Consider the following 26535-nt stretch of genomic DNA (forward strand, 5'->3'; position numbering starts at 1 on the left):
CCCAGGATGCAAGGAACTGAGGCTGCAGTGATTGTCTATCATGGACAGATACAGGCTGCTGTCCCCATTTTACAGGTAAAGAAACAGGCACAGAAAGTTTTACTAGCACACCCGATGTCACGCAAACACTAAGAGATCCAACGACCCCCCGCCCCGCTCAAAGATCAAGGGAAGGGAATAACCATATGAGATCTAAATAAAATAATCTTGATTATCCATGAGTCCCTCATCTGCAGTGATCTAAGAGGGCCTCTTTCTGCAACTCGTAGGAAACGTCAGCAGGCAAAGCAGCAACCAGGCGTTAAGGTGGAGAGCAAGCCCAGCTGTGAGCACGTGTGTCTGCTTACACCCCACGGCCCAACAGACACTAATCCAGACTGTCTTCCCCTTTCAACGTTTCCGTGCTTTCTCCTCTGCACCTCTGGACACGGGGTAACTGAGGGTTGACGGAGGTGAAGATGATCACCTGCTCACCTCTCATTTCAAAAAGCTCAGACACACAGGGAAGCCAGACAGTGTGGAAGGTGCCTCTGCAGGCTGGAGCGGGGTGGACGCCTCCGGACTAAGGAAGTTATGAGGAAGAGAAGCTAAAGCCGCAGCAGAAGAGGTGCGCTGTTCTCATGCCCCGGCAGCGCCTGACGGGACGGACGGACAGACGGAGGGTTGCACGCAGACACGCACGCACCGAACCGGATCTGAGGAGCTCCGTGCACAAGCCCAGTTGCCCACGCGAGCGAATGTTAAACCACCCACCAATCCAGGTGCAAGCAGTACCAGGAGCCACTAAGCTCAGCTGCAAACTGGAGCCCAAAGGCGCCTCTGTGGGCGCACCAAGAACAGCAGCTCATCAGTCCCTCCGTCCCCACCAGTGCCTACGGGTCAATTTCCCATCCACAGCCTCGCCGGATGCGGCCAGTGGCGTGTTCACAAAATGCACATTCTCTGAGGTCTAACTCTGGATGCACTTATGGTTTTTAATTCTGTTTCAGTATGTCCTCCACATGAATGAACGTTTGCTGACTTTTAAAATGTGGGAGAAACTCCCAACTACTTACATGGCTGACAAATCCCCTTCTGAGCCACGCCTCCTGCCTCCTTCCACAGGCTCAGCCGTCACCCCGCCCTACCCCCCGGCCCGCGGCCTCCATGCCGCACGCACACTGGCCTCGCCTCCTCCCAGTTCGCCGCACAGGCCGGGGTTTTCTTACCTCGGGGCCGGAGGACATGCCCTACCCTCCTCCAGGAAGGTTCTCACCTGCCCCCAACCTGGTAAACTCCTACCCAGCCCTCTGGTCTCAGTTCAAATGGCCCCTTCTTGCACCCTGGCCCCATCAAAATTGGTCTCCTCTGGTTGGCTCTTTGTCTGTCCTGCTCTTTTTCTTCTGTTGGTGCCTCCAAGCTCATCAACAGCTACTTGACTTCTGAATCCTCCCCAGGCCAAAGCCACATGGGGCCAGGACCAGCTGTAGTCACCACTGCATCACCTGCCATCAGCAGAGTCTCTCAGACATGGTGATACTCAATTATTCACTGGGTGGATGGATGGATGGGTGGATGGGTGGATGGGTGGATGGGTGGATGGATGGATAGATGGTGGATGGATGGATGGTGGATGGATGGATGGATGGGTGGATGGATGGATGGATGGGTGGATGGATTGATGGATGGTGGATGGATGGATGGATAGGTGGATGGATGGATGGATGGATGGTGGATGGATGCATGGATGGATGGGTGGGTGGACGGATGGATGGATGGATGGATGGGTGGGTGGATGGATGGGTGGATGGGTGGGTGGATGGATGGGTGGATGGATGGATGGGTGGGTGGATGGATGGGTGGGTGGATGGGTGGAGGGATGGATGGGTGGGTGGATGGATGGGTGGATGGATGGATGGGTGGGTGGATGGATGGGTGGGTGGATGGGTGGAGGGATGGATGGGTGGGTGGATGGATGGGTGGGTGGATGGGTGGAGGGATGGATGGGTGGGTGGATGGATGGATGGATGGATGGAGAGATGGGTAGATGGATGGATGGATGGATGGATGGTGGATGGATGGATGGATGGATGGTGGATGGATGGATGGATGGGTGGATGGATGGATGGAGAGATGGGTGGATGGATGGATGGATGGATGGTGGATGGTTGGATGGATGGGTGGATGGATGGATGGGTGGGTGGATGGATGGATGGATGGATGGTAGATGGATGGATGGATGGATGGGTAGATGGATGGATGGATGGTGGATGGATGGATGGATGGTTGGATGGATGGGTGGATGGATGGATGGGTGGATGAAAAATGTGACCTTTCGAAGGGCTAGGACCCCTTATACACAGCCATTCCGGGTGCAATGAGACTCTTCCTAAGTGCTTTTGGTAACTGAAGGGGCTACTGAGGACCCAGATCAGGGGCGGCCACTGTGGCACCTGTACCGTGGTGCCGTCCCCCCCGCCCTTATAGACAGCCCTGAGGGGTCACAGCACTCCTTCCAATGCCCGTGGATGGGGCTGCAGAGCCCATCTCAGCATCACTCTCCAGTGAGCCACCACCAATGGATCAGGCCTGGTATGTGTGATCCATTTGTTCACTCATTAACAAATACTGATTTAGTGCTTGCTCTGTACCAGGCCCTGTTCTAGGTGCTGCCGACGGGGTGAAACCCCCCTGCCCTCCTGGAGCTTCCAGTGTAGTGCCATAGGGATAATAAAACAAAGATACAAATATGCTACTCAGTATCCAGCAGCGCTGAGTGTTAGAAAGAGAAAAACAAGAGAAGGAGGATGGAGAGAGACAGAGGTCCACTTCACACAGGGCGGTCGGGGATGTCTGTCGGGGCAGAGACCCCGGTGTGGTGGGAGAACGCGTCCTGTGCCACCTGGAGGTCCCCAGGCAGAGGGAAGGGCATGCAAAAGGCCTGAGAGGGAAACAGGCTTGGTATTTTGGAGGATCGGTGTGCCTGGGGCGGAGTGTCGAAGTGGGCAGTTCCTTTCTGTGTCCGAGGTGACAGACACAGCACCCATTTAGAGGCCCCGCGGAGACACCGTCGTTCCCGGCCCCTCTCCGACCAGCAGCCCTTTAACATCCATGGCGGGGATCACACGACCCCCTCGGGTTCCGGCCTGTCCCCGCGCAGGACAGCTCTAGTCCATGGTGGCACTCTGACTGTGTACCCTGTCCCCACTCCTGGGGCTCAGATCCGTTGTAAGCTGGTAAACGCTCACCAACCACCTGGATATGGAGGGTCGAGTGGCTGCTTTGGAACCTTCACTGATTTCCGGGGTGTAAATACGCCCACCGTGGCCAATTTCAATCATCAATGGTGCAAAGACCAGCTTCTGCAAAGTTTCTGAAAACGTGGCAGATCTCAAGAGCCATCACGCACCAGCACACCACTGAGGCCAGTTCTCCCCGGCTGAGAAGAATTCTGCCTGTGAGCTCCAGGTACCAGAAGCTGACTGCCCCCTCCTCCTTCTCTCCCTCTCTCCTCCCGCAGGCCCCTCCCATCCACCCACAGAGGCAGCCTTGGCCAAGCTAGGCCGCCCACTCCCACATCTCCTATTGAAGAGCCCAGTTTCACAGCACAGCCGGCTTACCGCTGTTGTCCTGGCGGGATCACGAGTAGCTCCCTCACCCCCAGAAGGGCCCGACATCGGATGTCAAATTCTATCTACCGTCCTCTGCTCTCAGCACCACCTGCACGGGGCCCAGGCTCCGGGTCCCCGCCAGCCCATCTGGCAGGAGCTGCCCCAGTTCAGCTGGACATGACTTGAGGCTTTCAAAAAGAAAAGCACCACTTCTCTCTCAATTTTTTTCAATCATGAGCCTGAAAACAAGTTAATTTTAAAAATTCAAGTTCATTTCCCATTACACGTTTTCCTATTTGGGGCCTCACCGTCTGTGAGCCCTGAGCCAGGCCTGTCCGCTAACAGCCCGTGGCCTGCGGTCCTGCCGGGCCTGAGCGCATGTCCGCAAGCTGGCCGCGAGCCGTCTCAGGTTCCGCAGGGAAACAACGGCATGGAGATGGCACCGATTAATCTTTTCCTGAACTTTGAAGATGAGAAGCATGACAGAAAACAAAAAAAGTCTAAGTCGAAGTGTTCTGCACTCTTTCCAGCCTATTTAAGAGCAGGCACCAAAAAGCCCATAAAGATATCCAACATAAACCCGACCCTCTCGGCTCCACCGCTATTAAAAACAAATGCTTGGGGACAGGCAGTGACAGCAAGGGGAGGTCCCACCCACAACTGACCAGTGGGAACAGCTACAGCTCTGGTTCACTCCAGCCTAGGATTATTGCAGAGCACGTTCTACAGACCACGGGTTCCCCAAGACACTGAGAGGCATATGCGGCAGGAAAAGGGCTGAACAAAGTTGAACCTTTTCCTTTACTGCAGGGTTTTTAGAACTTTTAATTGGTCAAATAAATTTTACTATTTAGTGTTTCTACAGTTTGTTAGACCATGGAAATGTTTTCAAACAAAAGGCTCTCATTCCACGGTAATACGCTTTGAGACCGTGCCACCTCCAGCCCAGGTAGAAATTCTTCACTAAAGTGAGAGGGTAGGAGCACGGCTTTGGAGTCAGACAAAATGCGTCTGAGTCCTCGATCTGCCTCCTTGAAGCTGACTTCAACATGGTCAACGTGGATGTTGACCACCTTGGCAAAGAACAGAGGGGAGAAAGCCTCCATTTCGAGCCGTCCCAGGCTGCCCAGGGCCAGAGGCCAGGCCTTCCCGCCCGCTTCCTGTGCAAGGATGCCGAGTGTCCCTCACAAAATACTGGCTCTTCTCTTGTTGCTTTTGGAAGACAAAGGCTTCCTTCCAAGACTCCCTCCACCCCACGGTTAATATCTGTGCTCAGGACTCCGTGTCCCTGGACGCATTACTATGGATTCGTCCAGCCTGGAGATCTTGATGCTGTGATTTCCTCCCCACCTCCCCGGCCTCTCCGGACCCTGTTGAGTTATGATCCAAACCTCCACCGGCCTCCACCAGCCTGGGGGACGCTGAGTGACCCCATCCCATGCCTCAGTCTTCCTCCCCGCCCGCCCCCGTCACCAGGACGTGGCTGTCTGCAAATGTGGTTTACTCTCATTGCGGTCACTTCCCAAGCCCACTAAAAAGAGGGGGAAACGCCACTGGACTCAGGGCTAGCCCTGCAGACTGCCCCATCTCGTCCTCACCACCATGCTCCTTCCTCACCCCAGGCACTGGGTTTAACCCACCCCTGGAACCGGCATCCCACCCGGCATACCAAGTTGTAGCCTCCTCTCGTGGTTACGACACCCCCTGGGAGGTCAACTACAAGCCGCTGCGTTCTGTGACTACAGAGGAGATCCGGGGCCCTGCGGCTGAGCCCGCAGAGGATGCCAGGACGGCGCGCCTGTGTGGAGTCCGGGGCCGAGACACGACGGGGAAAAGTTCCTTCTGTTACATCTGACGTTCATCAGGGCCGCCACCTGGCTTTGCTCCCTGGACCGGCGTTTTCCCAGACAGCATCTGTGCTGTGCTAATGGCTGCTACTTGACACAGTATTCAATCCGTGCTGGGATGTCTGGGTGTGTGCCCTGTTCCTGTTGTACCCCTGGCTGTAGACTCTGGGGGCTCCGGTGGTTTCTGAGCCCTTCAGGGTCTCTCCACAGACTCCCTTCCTCTGGGAGCTCCATCAGTGTTGGCTGCCTATTCCGTCAGGAGGGAAGGTGGCTGGGGAACTAGGAAGTGAGAATACACGTATAAATGCTTGAGAACACAGACACGGTAATAAACTCCTGTGTTTCCATAGCACTAGTCAAGAACTGGATTCTTACAACAACCTTCTAAGAAAAACAGGGCAGCTGTTACTAGGCCTACATCACAGGTGAGGAAACTGAGGCTGCGGAAGATGAGGTGACATCCGCAAATCACACAGCAGTGAGTGCAGAGCCACGGCTAGAAGCCCAGTCTCTTCTGAGGACTCGACTGATGCCGTGTCCGTCCCGCTACGCCTCCAAAATAAACAGGAAGGAGGGGAAGAGACAACCTAAGGGTCCATCAACAGGTGAATGCATAAAGAAGATCATATTATATACATACATACACACACACACACACACACACACACACACACAATGGAACATCATTCAGCCGCGAGAGAGAAGGAAACCACACCGTGGCTGGACCTGGAGCACATTATGCCAGGTGAGTAAGTCAAGGAGAGAAAAGTACCGTATGATGTCACTTGCACGTGGAGTCTAAAAGGCCAAACTTGCTAAAACAAGGAGAGAATGGCGGTTACCAGGGAATGGGGGCGGAGGGACAGGACAGATGCTATTTAAGGTACAAACTTGCAACGGGTAGTAAATGAGCCCTAGAGATCTAACGCACAGCAGAGTTAACATACACAGCAATAGTGCATCATGACCACCCAACTTGCTAAGAGTCCAGAATTTAGTGATTCCAGCCACTAAAAAGAAAGGATAATTATGTAACAGGACAGAGAGACTAGTTATCACTGCTGTGGCAATCATACTAAAATCTATGAGTATATCAAGTTAACACGTTGTACACCTAAAATTCACACAAGGTTATACGTCAAATATATTTAAATTATTTTTAAAAAGAGATGCAAAAAAGAAAAAGAAGGCAGGCAACTCAGAGATGGCTGCGTCACGATACGTCCTTGTTCTCATCATCTCAACTGCAACTTCAAGTGCAGGTACTTCCTGAACGATGGACGGTAAGTTCCAACAGGCTTAGTGTACGGGGGGCACATAAGCTCTGCGGGCAGATGAGTCACATCAGGAAAACTACGCTCCCATAGGCACGAGCTTGTGGAAGGACACGCAGAGACCAGAGGGACCAGCACTTCTTGGGGCCTGAGACTCTGAATAAGGAGGAGGAGGAGGTGACAGAGAGAGAGGTGTGGTCGGATGTTCAAAGAACAGAGAGGGAGGCTAGGAGACGGCATCAGGGCATCAGGAGAGAGACGGAAGGGAGAGGGAAGAAGCGAGGGCAGAGCGCGAGGGCGAGGAAGGATGGAAGACCAGCGAAGGAGAAGAGGGACCAAGCGGGGAGAGGAGAAGGGTGCACACTTCTTCTAAGTCTCTATATTTCCCGCACAAAGGATTGTCCTGGGGAGAGGAGCAATAGCAGGGCATTAAAGTTTGCTCACCTTCTTTCCAAGTATCAGCCAGCACAGATAAAAACATAGGAAGCAAGTTACAAACCGAAGAGATTAAGAGAACGTTAGATACTCAGATAAGCCAGAGAAAGGAGAAGAAAAAAATATATGTATATATATATATATATATATATATATATATATATAGGAGGCAGAAGGAAGACAGGAGAAAGAAAAGAGGAAGGTTGGTTAAGTGAGGACACCCCCAGAGGGAAGCAGATGCCTCCATGCACAGCTAGCTGACTTGGGTCATGTGGCCATCAAGTGGGGAGACCATCCGCAGAGGAGGGGCGGAGGTCCAGAGCCAAGACGGTGCCTACACCTGAGGACAGCGGTGTTGGGAGCTAGGGGTCAAAAACCAGTTGACAGAGAATTGAGCAGTGCAACTGAAGGGGAGAAGGTCACAGCGTGGTCCTCGTGAAACCAAGACACTCAGGCGTGTGGCCCCCAACATGTACCTCTTACTGGCAAGATGTTTGTAGCTAATATTCATGCTCGTGCTTGTTCACTGTTCAACAGTCACTTGTCCTCCTGCCATGGATGTGTTATCCACCTTAACAGATCTATAAGGACAGAACCCACAGACTTCATCCTTTTTGAATAAGGGGTGCATGACACAGCATCATACGTGACGATATCTGATGAGTGACTTTTGATGGGAACAGTAGGTCTGCTGTAGCACAGATGGTGTACACACAGCCAATGATGCTAGTCCAAACGTTCTTCTCTCTCTAACCGTGCTACTGAGAGTGGAGACGGTGGTGAGAGAAGGCGGGCGGTAAGAGTGGTTGCGAAGAAAGCAGCAAACGTGGAGTCCCGTTAATGACGGGGATGGCGAACATTTATGGTAACGGCACTAAGAATGATGAGGTCGTGATCTCTGCAAAGCCAGGTCACCACTTGGGAAGTAAAACTATTGATGGGTGTGTGTGTGTGTGTGTGTGTGTGTGTGTGTGTGTGTGTGTGTGTGTGTGTGTGTGTGTGTGTCAGAGACAGATCAACTATAGATCATTTATGGTTAAACTAGAGTATCACCTGTTCCAGGTCACCACTTGGGAAGTAAAACTATCGATGGGTGTGTGTGTGTGTGTGTGTGTGTGTGTCTGTGTGTCAGAGACAGGTCAACTATAGATGATTTATGGTTAAACTAGAGTATCACCTGTTCCAGGTCACCACTTGGGAAGTAAAACTATTGATGGGTGTGTGTGTGTGTGTGTGTGTGTGTGTGTGTGTGTGTGTGTGTGTGTGTGTGTGTGTGTGTCAGAGACAGATCAACTATAGATCATTTATGGTTAAACTAGAGTATCACCTGTTCCAGGGCCCTTTCTAGAGACGCCTCAAATAGTCAAAGTCAATAACCACCCCTTTCTCCTAAAATACCTAGTAAAAAAGGAAGAGTGGATCTGTGGACACATTTCTTTTATCTTTGGAGGTATCTGCTGGATTTTCTTACGCAAGGAAACTGTCACCCAGGAATTCCTTGGGGGATTTTTAAGTCATACGTCGACTACAATGGCTGAAAAGGACCTCAAAAGTCATCTGAATTGTGTGGCTCTCAACCCGGATGTGCATCAAAACCTCCTGGGGGCTTTTCTTCTCACAACACTGATGCCAAAGGCTCACTCCAGACCCGCCAACTACACCCAAGTCCCCGGCGGGCTGCAGGCACATGGACACCGTGAACACTCTCCCCAGGTGACTCTGATCAAGCCGAGTGAGAAATAACCTTCCATTTCACAGAAACCCACCGTCACACCACACTTAGGGACAGAGTCACAAGCAGAAGAGGTGTCTTCACGGCAAGCCGGGCGCTGTTCTCCCCGCAGGCTGCCTGCCCAGTCGGCAAGGCTTGCTAGTTTGCTCTCATCGCTACACTCGCTCTAAAGAAACGCCTGGCCACGCTGGGAGGGAGGGAGAAGGGGGCTGTAACAGAGAAATCCAGAAGCTGGACCAGGGCAACGTTAGCCTCTCACGGAGCACGTCCTGGCGGTGCTCCGAGGTGACGCGATCTCCCAAGCCCTGCCCCTCCTCCCCATCGCTTCCTCGTCTCCTCCACTGTCCCAAACTTAGCGCCCCCAGGGAGACAGGTGTGATTCCAACTCCGCAGAACCCAGGTCCCAGCCGGCCCTGTTCCGGACGCTATTCACACATCCAGCCAGCCCTCGGGAGGCCCCAAACCCAGAAGAAACATGCTCATACTTTCTTGGTGGGAACTTTGATCTTCAAGAATTCCGCCTCTCGGGCCAGCACTTGCCATGGGGCATGGATCCGGACAAAGACGGAGCCCTGGCTTTTACTCTGTAAGGGAGGAGGAAGAAGAAAGAGAAACACTTAGGAGACATAGCTTAAATTCCTGATTCCCCAACTCTCCCGAACAAGAAGCCCAGACCTGTTATTTCTTCCGTTTCTGGGTTTTGTTCTCTTTATACCTCACCCAGGGCCAGCTCCCTCCCACCCACACCCCATCCACCACTTCTGGTCTAGAAATGCTCTCATCCAGAGTAGGGAAAGGTCCCCAGACTGTGCTCCCTGGAGGTCTGGTGGCTTCAGAGGAAAAGGGGAGTTAAAACAGTTTTCACAGAAATCCCATTAACGCTTTTATTCATTGAAGTATAGCTGATTTAGAATACCGTGTTAGCTTCAGGTATACAGCATAGTGATTCGGTACTTAACGTAGATTATATTCCATTACCGGTTATTACAAGATAATGGGTATCATTCCCTGTGCTGTACAGTATATTCTCATCACCTATTTTATATTTAGTGGTTACAGCAGTTAGTCGGTTTACCTCTGCTGGACTCAGTGAACGGTCTGGAACCTGTCTCCATACAGACATTTTCATTGTTAAGTTTGTACTTTTGTTCTACTATTTCGCTGTGTCATAGCCCAAATCACAAAAGTGGATCACCTAAGCCTGAAAGTAGTGACATAACTCATCACGTAAATGGCACAACTCAGTATAATACCACAAACTTAAATCTCGGGCAGGGCTCTGTGTGAGCACAGCTATGAATCTAGGTCCCAGGACAAGTTGTCCTGGGAGTGCACTGATTTCACCCAAAAATGCAAAGTGAGGAAAGGAAACACAGCGATGAGTATCTGAAAATTAGGTTGCATTGACTCAGCAACTCATTTGGCCCGGGGCCCAGTGTATGCTACAAAAACTGGTCAGATTACAACACCAAGCCATCAGTTTCTCCTCACCTTCAAAGAAAACCTCAATTTTTTTCAGAACAAGCACACAAAGGAAAAAGAAAACACAACAACACTTTAATTCATCGTGTCACTAAATGAAAAAAGACCAAAACAAGAAGGGAAAACGGGCAAAAGCCCCATTATTGGCGTGAAGCTTCTAAAAGTACCTGCAAAATGAATTACAAACACTGCGTTCACAAAGGAAGCAGAACAAGCCAACAGCAAAATCCCTCATCCGCTGGGCATCACAGAAGCCCGTGTGATGCGGGCCCGGGTGCCACTGGCGATCAGGATAAAGCTGCTGAGGGCGGAGTGGGAGCCGGGTCCTGGTGAGTGTGCCCTTCAGAGAGATGTGCTCTCAGTTTCCTGCTGCGTTCGCCCCCCCGCAGACCACGCTACAGGGGAAAGGCGGGTTTGCTGGCTTCCTGTGCATCTCGTGAAGCAGGCCGCGTGGAGGCCAGGCCCGAGAAGGCACCAACCCCGCATGCAGCAAAAGTGAGGCTGCTCACAGAAAAGCAGGGGCAAAATCCTCTGCAAAGACCAGCTGGTGTGTTCGTCGATACGCCCTCGGTCTCGGTTTAGCATTGAAGATGCCAGTGGATATGCATCTGAGCACATCCCCCCGTGTGCCAGGCAGAGAACCGGGTAGCCGGGGGAGGACTGCTTTCCCCACCAAAGTGCACTGTCTACGACGGGGCTCACGTGGGTTTTTGAGACGATGAATCAGATTAAAAGACACTTTACGGTGCTCGTAATGCGAGTGAAGACTGTCTCTCTGACTCTGAAGGCACTCTACCATCTCTTCAATAACCCAGACGTCCAGAAGCTACCCCCACTTCGGGGACGAAAGCTCCTGACTTTGGGGGAGAAGAATGAAGAAGAAACCGGGATTTCGCAGCAAGACTGGACTGCGGTCTGAAAGTCTTGGATGGTCTAGAGCTGACGTGCACAGCCGAAGATAATACCCGTCACTGTGACACACCTGCACTGAGTGTGCATCGTGTGCCCAGACAGGGCAGGGAGGTTGTGTGTTTCGGCTCGTGCTATAGTCACGGGTACTATCACTCTCCACTTTATTGTTTAGGAAGTCGAGGCAGGGAAAATGCAAATGACTTGTCCAAAGTTACGCAGGTAGAGTATGGTTTTGAAAAGTGCTCGAATCCAGGCAGTCTATGCAGGGTCTGCCTGGGCCACCCACAGACACAGTGGCTTGGAACTAAGTGCAGGGAAGAACTGGAGGAGGAAAAGGAAAAGGTGAAACCCTGCTTTCCCGGGAGGCCCCCGATGACCCTCCTCTCCAACCCTCTCCTCGCCAGGCCAAGGGGAGGATGGGTGAGTGTTCAGCAAAGACGGGGGTCGGTCACTTCCCAGCCATACCATTTTTGGCGGGTCACCAAAGCTCTTGAAACTCATAGGCAATGTTAAAATAACTGAAATGACTAATAATAATAGCACCCGGAGGAGAGAAGGATGGACTGTACGAGGGACCCGTGCCATCTTTCAGGGGTGGTAGATATATTCGTTGTCTTGATTATGACGATGGCTTCATGGGTTTGTCCATATGCCCAAGCTCAACAGATCAGATAATTTTAAATAGGTACGGTTTATTATATATCAATTATACCTCAATAGGGCTAGGGAAAAAAGATTTGCAAAAACGTAAAACAGTGCCACATTTCTCACCATTTTTTTGTTTTGAAAAACGTGATTTTTCATTAGAATGTGTTATTTATAACGTATCAGATGTCTGTAACATAAAATATGTTATTTGTTTATGTTAAATAAACATGTCATTTATTTAAAATATATTATATACTGTTCGTTTTTAATTAATAAATAGGTATTCAAAAGCTAATACTGATTCTATGGTATCTCAGCATCAAATGAGATTATACACAGGACGTGTTTTGCAAATTCTAAACTGTGTATAAAAGGATTCTTTTAAGAGCAAGGTCAAGGGCAGCCGCTGCCAAATCTCTTCCCTGGGACTCAAAGTGCAGAGCATCCTGCCGCCCCTTGGGCCGCAGAGCACATGCCCTTGACCTCCACAGGGATGCTACCGTGCTTCCTGGATCCCACTTGAGAGACATCAGAGCTGAGCCCACCGTGGCAATAGTTCCTGGCTTCCCTGAACACCCCCAAGTGAACTTAAAGGAGGATGTTTCCCTTGGGAATTTAGAACGTGGGAAGTAACAGGCAGAACAGAATCCAGGAGCCAGAGCCCCAACTTCTACCATAGAAGAGGAGAAAACTCCATAAGCCCTGAAGAGGCTGGCAGAAAGAACAGGGCGTCTCCCGAGACCAGGCCCCAAAGCACAGAGGCCCAGCCCCAGACAGAGGGGAAGAGGGCACAGATAAACTGGAGGAAAGACCGGAGGAAAATGCCGCCCTTTCCTACTCGTCACAGGAGAACTATTTTGGACAGTCGACATCTCCCAAGTGGAATCAGATGCTGCAGATACCAGCTCTCAGCAACCCCTCACCCCACCGGGACACCGCGAGCGTGTCAAGGCCCAGAGAGGTGAAAGGCAGAGCAGGGGCAGAGGGTCACCTAGCTGGGCGGCTGACGGAGACCCGGACCAAGAATGACTGACAGGTCCTGGCTGGGCCGGGACGGTCCCAGGTTATGTCCCCTGCCTCACTGTTCCATCCAGTGCAGCATTTTAGTATCACCAGAAACGTCCCAGATTGGACGCGACATCACAGAGTCTCCCTACGGATCACCGATGAGCACCACTAAATTCAACAGCCATCACACCTCCGGGCAGTAGCTCCTTCCGGACCTGCATTCCTTTGGCCCGTGTAATAAATGTCCCACTCAGAGAAAAGCATCTCCAGCAGTTTAAAAGCCCATCACGCTACCTCTAAAAGTACCTATCTCTCTCGTATTCCTCCTAACTCAAAACTCGTGTGATTTTTTGATTTAGATACTTGTCTTCCCTCCTCAAGACACTCCTATAAAACCTCCATGCTACCAGAGTCATTAACTCCCCTCGCCTTCCCTCCAAAAGAAGTGCCCTTGCCTTGTCTGAGCGGTGACTAACCTCGCCCCTAAGGAATATCTCCACTGTTTCCTCCTATTCAATCACCCCATCGTATTTCAATTCAACAAGCCTTTACTGGGCAGCAACTGTGTGACCAGCAATATGCTAAGAGTTAAGGGCAGGCAGGAGAAATGCGAGCCATCCTACGGCTCCCAGTCTCCTTAAATGTCACACAAATGGTATCTAACACAGAGGACAGCTGAATAACATCATGACTGGGGTGATTAATGTCCAAATGGACAGGACGACTGGTCAATGCTCATTTGCTGGCTGTTGCCCCTTTCCCTCGTCAATTGCCAGACTTTGCGCCCAGAGAAACACTCTTCCCGGATCTCAGCCACGTGTTTTCGGTAGAACTGACCCCACCGTCAACTCCGGGAATCAGACCAATCAGCTTGAGCCCAACGGCATATACCCATCCCCCTGGCCACAACAACTGGCTCTGGAATATGTTTGTAATGCAGTCAGAACCGATAAGATGAGAGGAAATGTTGGCTAGGGTTTCGGGACAAAGCAGCTTTCTCTTCCTGCCAGAACTCGGGGGAGAAGGGTGGCAGTCGAGGGAAGCCCCGGGTCAGCCAAGGGACCGCTGAGCAAGCGGAGGATGGGGGGACCCTGCAGCAGGTTGGGCAGAAAGATGGAGAAATAGGGGGTCCTTGGGAACCTCATTTGAGCTGCTAGATTAGTCCTCACCAGACCTACTCATGGGCTTTCTGATTACATTTCCTTTGGCGCTTAAACCAGCTGAGCTGGGTTTTCTGTCGATGCCACCACGAGCTCTGAACGATAGAAGAAACCAGTGGAAGAGCTGACTCCAGGCTGGAGGGGCCAGAAAGGGTCTCCTGGAGGAGAGGGAACCTGGGTGATACTTCGAACACCCTGATGGGATTTACACGTGCCAAAGGCCGTGGGTCGCGCGAAGGGGAGGGGATGAGGCTGCAGAGGTGGAGAGAAGCTCGGGGGCCGAGGGCTGAGGGGCGGCCCGCGCTGGACACGCCACCCACAACGCTGCCGTCGCCCGGGAAGCTCACGGTAGAGACCTTGACGGGTCAGCCCTGTGCACACCCCTGGATTCATTGTATCTTTGACAGGATAAAGAATAACCGAAGTCGCCCCCATCAGGGACCCCTGAGAGAATGCCCTCCTCCCTCCTCCTTCGCAGTGGAGCAGGGAACCGCCTCCCACCTTCTAGCAAGACCAAGAAGTGCAGCAGACGGGCAGTGACCGTCCATCCGCTCTGGGGCTGGTCTAGGCCATGGCCAACAGAACAAAGGAGAGGCCTCTCAGTGCTGCTGTGACCTCCTCCAGGTCGGAGGAAGCAGGTTTCTTGAAGGCCCGGCTCCGACGACTCCTTCTCGGGGTCATTAACCCTTCGTAACTGAGGTCTTATACAGGGATGCAGACTCTGAACAAGTACCAAGAAGCTGTAAAATCTTCTGCAACCTAGTTACAAGCTTTCTTCGGCCAAAGAACCCTTTCTTCCAACCAAATATTGCACGGGGCCACCCGCGTTGACCTTTGGAGGCCAGAGCGCCACCTGCCCGCCCCCCACTGGGCCCTGAGATGCTCTCCGTGTCTCTGTTACGCAAACCACGGGAGTCGTACCGTCCCCTCAGGAAATGGGTGGGAGCTCTTCTGTCACAATGACTGGGGGGCATCACTACCATTTAGTGGGCGGAGGGAGGGACGCCAGACCTGCTCCGAGATACTGGAAAGCCCCAGCCGAGGAAAAAGCATCCTCCCCGAGGAGAACGCTCCGCCAAGAATCGCTGCCCTACAGCTCAGAGAGAGGACGCTGAAACCACGGCGCTGCCTTCAGAACATCACACCTGACCTCAAAGCCGGAGCTAGCGACTATCACACCTGTCCCCGCCGCCCTCCCCACCAGACTCAGCCTTGAAAGGTATTAAGGTAGAGCTCAGAGAAGTCGGCTCATGAGTAAAGGCTATCCGATGCACTAAAACCTAGATCTTGGCCCGATACAGATGCACTGATGAGGGACACTCAGGAAAAGACCCGTCGACGGTGATGAGAAAAAAAGAAGAGAGAAGCTGATGGTTTGGGGGGGCTTCCAGAAATATCCGGAATTTAGCCTGCCTGCCAAGGGTACCATGAAAATAGTCCATCAGCCGGGAGTGGTTTGGAGGCCAGGGGGTAACGCAGATGGGGTCCCAGAGAAGCAAAGGGCATTAAAGGAAGCGCTCGGAGAGGCGCAGTTTCACCTGCCCGCTCTGCCATTTATTTACCCCCTGCGCGATCGGGGGTATGTGAGGCGGCCTCTCTGAGACTCAAGTCTCCTTCTCGGTAAAGGAGAGAAATAATAACCCAGAGGCAACAGGGCCCGCAGCGTGCTTGTGAAGGTGAGCAAGAAGGTGAGAAAGGCACCTCGCCCGGTGCCCGGCTCAGGGTAAGCAGGTGCTCGAGCCGGTAATGACTGGATTCTGCAAGCGGAGTCCTCTGGCCAGAGGAATTTGAATCGAGGGGGTCTGTGCAAATCCAGTTTCCAGGATCCGCCCTTCTTTCCCAGAAAAACCTGGCTCCCGGGGCACTTTTTTCACTCCCCGAGCCAAGAGCCCAGTTTGGAACACGTCCCCTCTACGTGGCCAAAACAGGCTTTTCGACCGCACACACCTCACGCTACTTAAATCTGCAGATGATAACAAACCGGGCGGTGCTGCAAACAGCACCAGAGAGGACGGGGAAGTAAACGAGAAGGGTCCTGGGGAGTTTAGAAAATATGGGACAGGAAATAACAAAATGAGAGTCGGTGCAGAAGAATGCAAGTAACTCTAACTGGGAGGAATAATCAGAAACATCGACCCTGGCTGGGGGGAGGAGAGGGAAAGTGAGAAAAGGCTGAGGAGCTGAGGGCTTGGGGTGTAGGTGAAAGGCAGGTGGCAAGTGGGAGGGTGGGGAGCAAGAGGGGAGCAGCAGCAAGCCGAGCTCAAAGCCTGCAGGTGAGACCAGACGGGGCGTGTGCAGCAGCGGCTGACCCAGGCCCGGGGCCCAGGCAGCAGGGCTGAGCAGCACTCTCCAAGTTGGGCCTCCACTCACACCTCCTCCAGGAAGCCCTCCCGGACTGCTCACCTGTCACTCATCTGTGACAAGTGGCCCCATGTTTGATTGGTGGGCATCTTTTTTCCACATCTGACTCCCCTGTCTCCACCAGACTCTCAGCCCACCGGGGGAAAACGCCCCGGCTCTGCAGCTCACCGGGTTCCTCCCGGCATCAGCGCTAAGCCGGGGGGAGGCTTTCAACAGAAAGGAGGGTCTGCATCATCTCCAGCAACACAGGAAAGAGAAGGATTTCTGTCTGCAAGCCCCCGTGGTTCAAGAGCACATCTGAGGCGTCTCCGTCTGCATCTCTACGTAGCGCGTGGTGCCCCTGAGTCAGTGCACGTTGTCTGTTTAACGCTTTGCGGGCCAGAACACAAACCAGACGCTGTTCAGGGTCCTGGAGCCAGAGGACAAAGGACGCGTCTGGGGAACACGATGAGGCATGTGCCCCACCGCCTCGTGTGACAGCGACTCTTCTGATGTCACCACAATGCGGGGAGTGGCTTCTCCAAGGCTCCAGTGGTCTCCCTGGGGTGCCCGCCTCCTCTCACATGAAGACTTCATAACCAATAACCATGATCAACAGCAATCGGGAGAAGAAGCTGTAACGCTGGCCCTGCAGAGAAACCTCACTGCTGCTGGGACCACTGCCAAGTCAAGCTCCCGTGGAGAAGGGCAGGAGCCCCTCTAAACCCAAGAATTCTCATCAAACATGTGTGTTTTCAGGGGTGAAGGAAGCCAACACCGAACACTTGCTTTGAAGCTCAATCTCCTTTGGCATCAGGAACAACAGGAGGGGAAGTACATGTCAAAAGTGCTGGAAAATCTCCCTGGGAGAGGCCAGGGACAAAGGTGTTTTTCGAGTGCCTTCTCCGCACAGCAGATTCCTTAGAACCCAAGCCCACACAGGACACTCACAATTGTGACAGGTTCCTGGAGAGAGAGCCCACGGCCTTTCCCGCTCCTCGGACCCACACTCTCCGAGCATCACTCAGTCCCCAGGAGGGGGCGGGGACAGACAAGGGGCAAATGGATGAGACACAGAGACCCAGGCCCTGTGCCAGCTCCCCACTTCCCATCTGTGCCTTCGGTGTCACACCTGTGCCTCACTGGGCTCTGCTTATTCTTACCTATAAAATGATAGGGCTGACCTCGGAAAGTCCAGTCCCACTGAGAGAGCCTCTGACTTCACAAAGGGCAGGAATTCTCTTGGCATTTTAGATTCAAGAACTGGCCTTTCCGTCCGTCTACTGCAAATGTAATTTGACAGGCTGTGAAGCTCCCAGCCTCCTGGGAAAACCCGGGAGTCACAGAGACTTACACCATCTAGATAGAACTGTGTTTCCTCTTGTCTCCTTTCCCCAAGCCTCCCATCCCTGTTTTCGTATTCTAAAACTTGAAAGGATCGAAGGCCCTACTCAGGGGGAGGCACCACTCTGCTGGGTGAGAAATGCAGCAGGTACCAGCCAGCAAGAAGGGTAACTGTCCTAACCGAGTGCTTACCCTAACCAAGGTGGCCACGTGCAGTTGTACAGGTCACGCACTGCACAAAGATGGTACAGTAAGGGGGCACCAACCATAAAGAAGATAACTTACAGTTATATTTTTTACTAGGTCAGCTTTCTGGTGATGGCAGTAAAGGTTTGACCAAATAAAATCATCATATTAAGACAATTTTCCAAAAATGGAAGGAAAGCATCTTAAGGAAGACAGACATTTTTCTAATTGGCATGAAGATACCATACGGGCTGGCTGTGGCCCCAGTCTTAACCCCGGATGCTGATCCACAGGAAAAGGGCCAGAGAGAAAGGGGGCAGCACCACTTAGTGTCCTTTCCACGGCCTCAAAGCAAAACTTGCTCTCAAGAATATAATCTGAAAAAGTCATCTGCATGGGTTGTAAATGACTAGTAAGCCAAAGCAGAACCCCTCCAGGGATATCTACATTTTTTAAAAGATCAAGTAGAAGGATGACGTCTTAAAGACCGGCCCCTGTCCTGTCCAAGTGTTAGCACCTGGAGCGGAGTAAGCGGTCTACACAGTCCCCCAGGACCGACGGAACCAACGGAGGAAATGGCAGAAACCTAGCAGAGGGCAGTGGAAGAATCCGGGTCCCCTACAGCCCCAGCGCACAGGGAGCCCCTGGCTGGCTGGCAAGGCCAGCAGAGCCACTGAGACTCCTTCACAGCCTCCCACACAGCACGTGCTCAGGGAGCCTCGTGGTCGTTTCTGAGGCCAGAGAAATCTGGAGACGTGGCATCTTCTAAGCTCTTTTTGTTCATTCTGCAACCAAGAGAATCAGTCCAGAAACTAGTCCCAGGATGTCCGCCGGCTCTCACCAGGTCCAGGTAAATACGACAACAGGAAAATGTGTTTTCAGCTCTCCCCCTCCCGGCAGCCAGCTGTTTCCGAGCACTGTCCACACGCTCCTCCACCTGCCTCTGGCCCTCTGGCCTGGCTCTGAAGGGCCTGCGGCCTGGGCATTCCTACGCGCTGACTTTCACACATCACTGAACCCACATCCTTTCCGACTAATGGAGGCCCTGGGATGTCCTCAGGAAGCCCACAGTCTAAACTCAGGTGCCCACATGCAGGGACTTCCAAGTGACAAGTTTGTCCATCTATGACAAGGCCACCCTTCTGAGGCATAACAGGCCAATGGAGGTCTGATGCCACTAGCTGAACTGAGACAGCGACTTTGAAGGCTTTACCCCACCAGCGACTCACAGCAGACCTCAGCATACAAGGAGGCTGACGGGGAAGGGGGTGAAGGTCCAGGGGCCTTTCCAAAGAAGCTCAAATCACACCACCTGGGTGATGGCTGCAAAGCTTTGTGAGTGCACACACACTAAAACACTGGACTCCACGCTGCAGAAGGGCGCACCTTACAGTACAAGAACTACATCTCAATTTGTTTAAGAACCGTGCTACCCAAACCCCCATTTCTGCCCACAAAGAGGGCCAGTCCTGCCAGGACTCTGGACAAGCTTCCTAAATCGTCTTTTTCTTAAGAAAAGAATGCGCCCCTGGTCCCGGGAGGAGGCTGGTATAATGAAAACAAACAAACAAACAAACAAACAAACAAAAAACCAGGATCCGGAACCAGACAGCCCTATGATTTTTTTTTATGGCCTCGTATGACCTTGGCGGTTATCTCACCTCTCTGAGCCCTGGTCCATGGAATGGGGGAGATGCCACCCTTCACGGGGCCACCGTGAAGAGCCGACGAGAGGAGGTGTGGGGACACTGTCCGCGATGCCGCGTGGCAGGCGCACACCACGTGCTTTCTTCCGTGACGGGTGCCGTTCACACCGGGGCCTCTTTGTTTTTTCACTGTTTGGTAACCTGGGCTGCACAGCGAGGCTCCTGTAAGTGACGCACTTCCATGCTGCCGTAGATAAATGAGGCCAGGAATGGGGTGAAAGGGACGGGGTGAGGACTGGGTGGGAGGCCCCGCAGGGTCAGAACTGAGTAACTGTGCCCGGGAGTGCCTGGAGCAGCCCTCTTTCTGTCTCGCCCTCGGGACACCTGGTGTCCCCGGCTCTTGAGCTCTGGCCTGTGTCGCCCTCCAGCCCTCCTGCTGGACCAGCTAAGCCTCCGACCCCGGACTCTGGGCAAATACCGTCCTCCTCGCTCCGCACTGCACTCCCCTCCTCATCCGTGTCCCTGCCGTCCCCGCCTCGCTGAGGGATTTGGGCTGGAGCCGGCCCAGCACCCAGGGGAACCCAGGGAGTCCACTCGAAGCGTTAAGGAGGCGGGAGGCGCACGTGCTGTGGATGAGGGATGGGCTGAGCCAGAGCATCCTCTCCGGCAGCTCTTCGGCCTCTTTCCCCCAACACGTCGGGACAAACGAGGTGTTTCCGTGGGTCACCGAAGACGCGTGGCATCCCGACCGGTGCCTCCCCAACCTGATGGGGCTGCGTGGGAGACGCTCGGCGTTTAAAGAAGCTCCTTGCTCAGGGCTGGTGAAGCGTTTGGGAAGAAAGCTCGGCAGGTGGCCAGAGCGTGTGTGACCAACCACACGGAGAGCTGCAAATCCGGCCACGGCTCAGGGACAGCCTCGGAAACCGCACGACATCGCCACACCCCCAAGGCCACCAAGGCGGAGGGCCAGGCCTCAGAGCTCAGCGCCTTCCCACATCCACGGGGTCCCCTGTACGAACAAGGAGGGACTCACAAAGAGCAACCAGACACAGACCCTGCCCTCGAGCAGCTTCCAGACTGCGGAAACCTACAAGACGCTAGGAAAAAAGACCAGGAGTCTGGGGGCTGCAGAACCTTTAAAAGAGGGCAGGCTGTCGAGGAGGAGCCACGCTTCTCAGCTCTTTCCCCTAAGAGCTAGGTCACGGAGTCAGGGCCCCGGGGCTCAGCTCTCCATCAGGAAGGAAGGCAGGACGCCCACCTGAGCTGCCACCTCCACCTGGATGAGCTCAGAGACATGGCCTCCCTCCCCTCCCACCCCTCTCACCCCTCCCTCCCCTTACTCAGTGAAGGTTGGGGTCACGTGACCCGTAAGGACCCTTCAACTTGAGTTGCATCGTTGATGCTTGACATTGAACCCATGCCACCGCTGTTCTCACAGCCTCCTGGGCTGGCTTGGCCCCAGCCTTGGCCTCTCTCTCTCTCTCTTTCTCTCTGCAATTCTGTGCGCCTGTGAAAGTGTGTCCCCGGGCACCCAGCTTCCTCCCAGCCCCACAGGCCTCCTGCCCACCTGCAAGCTTTCTGACGTCATTCCCAGGCCAACCTCACACACATCTCCACAGCTCCCACCAAGCCACTCCTTCAGGTCACCTTTCTCCAAATCCCATGTGCTGGCTGCAGACACACAAAACTCCAGAGAGCCCCTGAGGACGAGGTCCGTGTCTATTTCTCATTCGGAACTCTGCCTGCTCACCCATCACCTGGGACGGGGTCAGCAAGCTTATTCTATAAAGTGGCAGATGGTAACTCCTGCAGGCTTTGCGGGCTACGTCTCATAACCACTCAACTGTGGAAGTGGAAAAGCACAGACAACACATTTCAGGCACCAAATTTCCATCACAATTTTATTTACCTAACTAGGCGGTGGGCTGGGTTTGGCCTGTAGGCCCTTGATCTGGTTTGCCAACCCTTGATCTAGTTCAGGCCTTACTGACACAGCCTCAGCTCCACCTGGCCCTCCTCTCGCTGCCGTGACCGTTCCATGTCTGCCTGCTCTACTAGAGGGAGGGCTTCTTGAAGGCTGCTTCCATGTCTTTTCACTCCTGAACCTAATATTGTGCCTTGTATATAGGAGATGCCCAATAAACGTGTCCTGTTAATGCTCTGATCTGATGGCACACTTCACATCTCATGAGCCGGGGAGATCATCAGCCAGGACGAACCACAAGGTGGCAAGAGGCAGACGAGCCCTAACGGGAGGACGGCCCTGGGCTGAAACCCAGACACACGAGTTTGCACCGTAGCTGCCAGAGAACGCGGGGGAGGCGAACGGGCCCGCTGGCCACGGCCCGGCTCCTGGAGGAGCTCCGTTCTGCGACATCAAAGGGCGCATCTCCCGATCAAAAGCCTGGACCAGACACTCCACCTTCTGGACCCATCCCTGCATCCCCTCCCACGCGAACTATCCCCGCCTGATAGCCCTCCCGGGACTGGGGTCAACCATGGAGGGCAGACGGCTGCGGGCGCCCAAACCCTTCCATCTGAGCCTGCAGCAGACGCCCGGTCTCGACCCCGGCATGTCCACACGCTGCCGGTAAGAGCGCACCCAGACACGTCGGGCCACTCGACCCTCAGCCGCCCCGTGGTCAAGCGAAATGGTCCCCATCCTAACGAGGATCAGACTGAGGACAGAGAGGCTCAAAGCCACTACGGCGAGAGGTGGAACCAGGCCTGGGGCTTCAGCAGGGCGCGGCCACCGTGGAAAGCCCACAGGGCCTTGGCCGCAACTAGAGACAGAGAGGAGACTGTGTCTCTGCTCTCATGGATGCATTTCAAGGGGGCCGACAAATCAGAGCCCATTCAGAGGGGAGAAGGGAGAAAAGCAAAAGAACTCAGGGCCACATCAGGTGGGAAATGGATGAAGGCGCTGGACGAGAGGGAAATCCAGGGCCAGGGTGTGGGTAAGGCTCCACGGCATCCGGCTTGGGCAGGGCCAGGCCCAGCTGAGGAGGAAGTAGGGTCCCACTGTCCGGCCATGGCCCAAGCCAGTCGGAATCGTGTTCTAATGTATGTTCAGGTTCTTGGATAATAATTAAATAATCAATACTAATAACAATTTTAATTATTTCCCTTGTTTTTTGGAATGACAGTAAATAAACACTCCTCCCATTTTAAAATAAAGAGCTAACGGCTATTATAATGGGTAGGATGGTGCCCTTCCCAAAATTCACGTCCACGTGGCAGCTCAGCATGCAACCTTATCTAGAGGGAGGGCCGCCGCAGACGTAATCAGTTACGATGAAGTCACGTGGATGAAGGCGGGCCCTAAACCCAATTGCTAGTGTCCTTATAAACAAGAGAAAAGGACGCACAGGCAAGAAGGCACGTGAAGACAGAGGCAGAGGTCGGAGTGGTGAGGCCACAAGCCGAGAGACAGCACAGACCGGCAACCGTCAGAGGCCAGTAGAGAACCTCCCAAAGTGACCGACCCAGCTGACACCTCGAGCTCGGACTCCGGCCTCCAGAGCTGTGAGAGGATAAGTCTCTGTTGTTTTCGGCCAGCAAGTCTGAGGTAATATTTTATGGCAGCCTTAGAAAACAATGATTCACTAGAAACATTACTAGACTGAGTAATATGGAGAAACAGAGTAATACGCTAAGAGCACGTAATACAGAGCAAAACTGCCTGGGTTCAAATCCCCAGCCAAGAAATCACCAAGTGTGTGACCTTGGAATATACTTGCTCGACTTTCCTGTGCCTCCGTTTCCCCTTCTACAAAATAGTGAAAGTATTTCCCTAAGAAGATTATTGTACTGATCCCGTGCCTTACTACACGTAAAGCGCTAAGAACGGAGTCTGTATCAGGGCATGTACGCTCTAAACCCTAGATGCTACCATCAGCTAAAGCAGACTGGAGAGTCTGGGTTTTGCAATCTGTCACAGTCACGACGGTAACGGTGGACAGCAGTCACGCCTCTCTATGAAAAATATAAGGCACCGCAGTGAACAGGTGATGTGTGAGGTGTTTTCGCTCTAATTTTTACAATAAGGGAAGTAGGATAACGCTCTTTTAGATGAGGAGATTGAGGCTCGGGAAGGCTGAGCGCCTTGTTCAGGATCACAGGCAAGGGGTGGCGCAGTCCGGGCCTCCACCGCGGTCTGCGCGGGCCGGCTGTGCTTTTCTGTAACGCCACGCTGCCCGCCCTGGGGCACGGACCGAGTCGCTCCCCAGCGCCTCACCAGCCCGAGTACAAGAGGGCCCCAAATAGTCAGTGACTTAATTAGGTCACCGACTGGAGTATAAACGCCCTGGGTGTCAACATTCCTGACTTCCTCTTAAGCTCGGCCCACACGGCACAGAGACAAGTACCCAAGACCAGCAAAGCTAGACGGTGATCCCTAAACAAGACAACAGATCCACGGGGACGTCACATTCCCACACGGATTTACACAGCGTCCCGTGTGGACACACACACCTGTGGAGGGCCTGCAAGAACACAGCAGTGTTTCTTCATCCTTCTCCACCGGAAGCACGACCCCATATTAAATAGGTCTGCCTCCCCTGCTCCCAGGGAAGGAGGATGGGGGTGGCGGAGGGGTGGGAGCAGCACCGGGGTCAGAGCTAAAGATCCAGGCGAAGCTGAGTCTATACTCATCATTTTTCCTCCGAATAAGCAAAACATCAGGTGAAGCTGCAGGCAGACAAGTACGGGGTGGCTGCACCCACACACGAGGAACAAAGCTCATTTCAGAAGTCCTCGTGTTTTCTGGAGGATGTCTGACGCGATAGGTAGAAGAGAAAGCCTAAACTGACAAGTGACGCAGCATCTGTAGCCCAGATACACAGCAGAAGAGGAAAAACTATGAGCGGGGCTGTATCGCCGGGAACAGCTCCTGAGCTCTCTCCAGGCCAAGCCTGTGCGAAGCACCGGGGTTACAGGGACAGAGACGCCACCCTCACCCCTGCCCCGCCCGGCGCTCGCTGTCTAGTGGGGACACAGACAGGAAAGCAAAGTATCACGACAGGTGCCAGGTGCAACGGACGCGGGGAGGAGGAGCCCAGGAGGTCAAGGAAGACTTCACAGGAGAGACAGTGCTTGAGCTAGGAACGGCACATCGGGGGAGGGAAACGCGTTCCTGGGGGAGGGAAGGGCACGGGCAAAGGCCCAGAGGCAGAGACAGCATGGCTAGGGGTTTGGTACAGCTGGAGCCTCAGGTGTGTGTCTGGGGCGAAGCCTGCGGGTGGAGATAAAGCAAAGAGGTGAGGTGAATCATGGAAACCTGCTACAACATGCTTAAGGAGCATGACCTTCTTCTTAGGCGGTTAGAAGCCACTGAAAGATTTTCAAGAGGAACTGACTCGATCAGATTTGCACCTCGTAAGATCAATCCGATACAGCACATGCAGACGGCTGCAAGGGGCAAATCGAGGGGCCAGTTGAGAGACACTGCAGTAACGCAAGGGGAGGTCGCGAGCGCTGCTATCGGGGTGGGGGCGACGGAAACAGATACGGGAAATGGGTCTGATATGACTTAGTACCCGTGGGTGTGAGGGGAAGGGACGCTTCAGGAGGCTTCCCGAGCCTGGCACGGTTGAGGAGGAGAATGATCAGGACAAGCCCCAAGACAGGGGATCAGGAAGGTACGGGTTTGACAGAGAAGATGCCGAGCTCATTTACGGGCCGAGTTCGAGATGCTTCTGGACATCCAGGCATTGGTGGTCAGGAGGCAGATGTGAGAGCCGGGGGCACACGGCAGAAATGCAGGCTGAGTAAGAGTACATGCAGGCAGATCATAACTTACACGTGGTGACACAGCTGAAACTGCCCAGAAAGAGTGTTTAAAGAGCAGGAGAAAGGAAAAAGAAGGCTGAAGACAGCACTCTGAGGACACTGGTACTCCAACGGTAGGAAAGGGGGGAAGACCACATGAAAGAGAGTAAGAAGGACACGCACAGGAGCAGACATGCAGGGACAGGTCGCGTCGCAGACGCTGGAGACCCCTCAGGAAGAAAAAAAGTAGGAAGAAGGGGTCAACTGTGTCAAGGGCAAAAGGAAGATCAAGTTGAAAAGGAACTGGAATGGCCTTCTATTCTCACTGAAGAGAAACACCAAAAGAAATTAAATAATAGGGAGCATATTAGCATAGTTCCTAGATTTTACCAAGTATGTGATAAATGACGGATGGATGGATGGATGGATGGATACTGACTCCCCCCAAATGAACCCACTTTCTGCATCACAGATTGTATTTGCGATGGTTCTATCCAGAGCCAGAGAGTTGGACACAGGTGACCTGAGGGCATCCCTTCCAGGCTAAGTTATATAGTATTCTACCTATATCTCCAGAAAAAAAAAAAAGAAAGAAAAGAAAAGAAAAGAAAGACCCGTACAGTCCACAGAATAACAAGAAAAAAGAACTCACAGTTCTTTTACCAAGAAGGGCCTTCCAGAGGTCATTCCATCTATCCCCCTGGCTCGGGCAGTAAGTCAAGAGCAATTTTTAAAGCATGCCATCAGTAACACAAAGAAACCCACATATGCATGTATCCAAATCAGACTTTCCAGAAGGAAGGGAGGAGTGAGTTTGCATCTACCCTACCAGCTCTTGCATCTGGCGGGGGGAACGGAAAAACTCGTCATCGGCATAGCTGCTGCCAACCGACCGCGGAGCCAAGTCTCTGTGAGATGCATCAGATCAAATTCAATGATCAGTAATAAAATCGACAGCCTCCTCAAAGCCGACGGGGTTGAAATCCAGAAGGGGCAATCCTGTCATTTCTCCTGGGACCATACAGCACACTCAGTTTTGTGAGATATACATCTTTAACCAGTTCTCCAATGGAGGGCAATGTCACAGCGGTTAAACCTTTTGACTGGAGAAGAGGTCAGGGTCAGGGGAGTAACGATACAGCAACGAGAGGGGCTCATGGAC

The 26535-nt window shown here is 53.1% G+C and overlaps 1 protein-coding gene across 3 annotated transcripts in view; it reads right to left on the reverse strand.

Annotated features, from left to right (window-relative positions):
• The window catches only part of ANO2 (anoctamin 2), a 301537-nt gene that overhangs the window by 223447 nt on the left and 51555 nt on the right, over positions 1-26535 (reverse strand). For all 3 annotated transcript variants that reach the window (XM_067008590.1, XM_059080738.2, XM_067008589.1), the window contains exon 4: positions 9364-9462. In XM_067008590.1, the coding sequence (XP_066864691.1) occupies positions 9364-9462 (99 nt within the window). The remainder of the gene's footprint in view (positions 1-9363; positions 9463-26535) is intronic.

The sequence above is a fragment of the Kogia breviceps genome, chromosome 12, assembly GCF_026419965.1.
Source record: "Kogia breviceps isolate mKogBre1 chromosome 12, mKogBre1 haplotype 1, whole genome shotgun sequence".
Lineage (NCBI taxonomy): Eukaryota > Metazoa > Chordata > Mammalia > Artiodactyla > Physeteridae > Kogia > Kogia breviceps.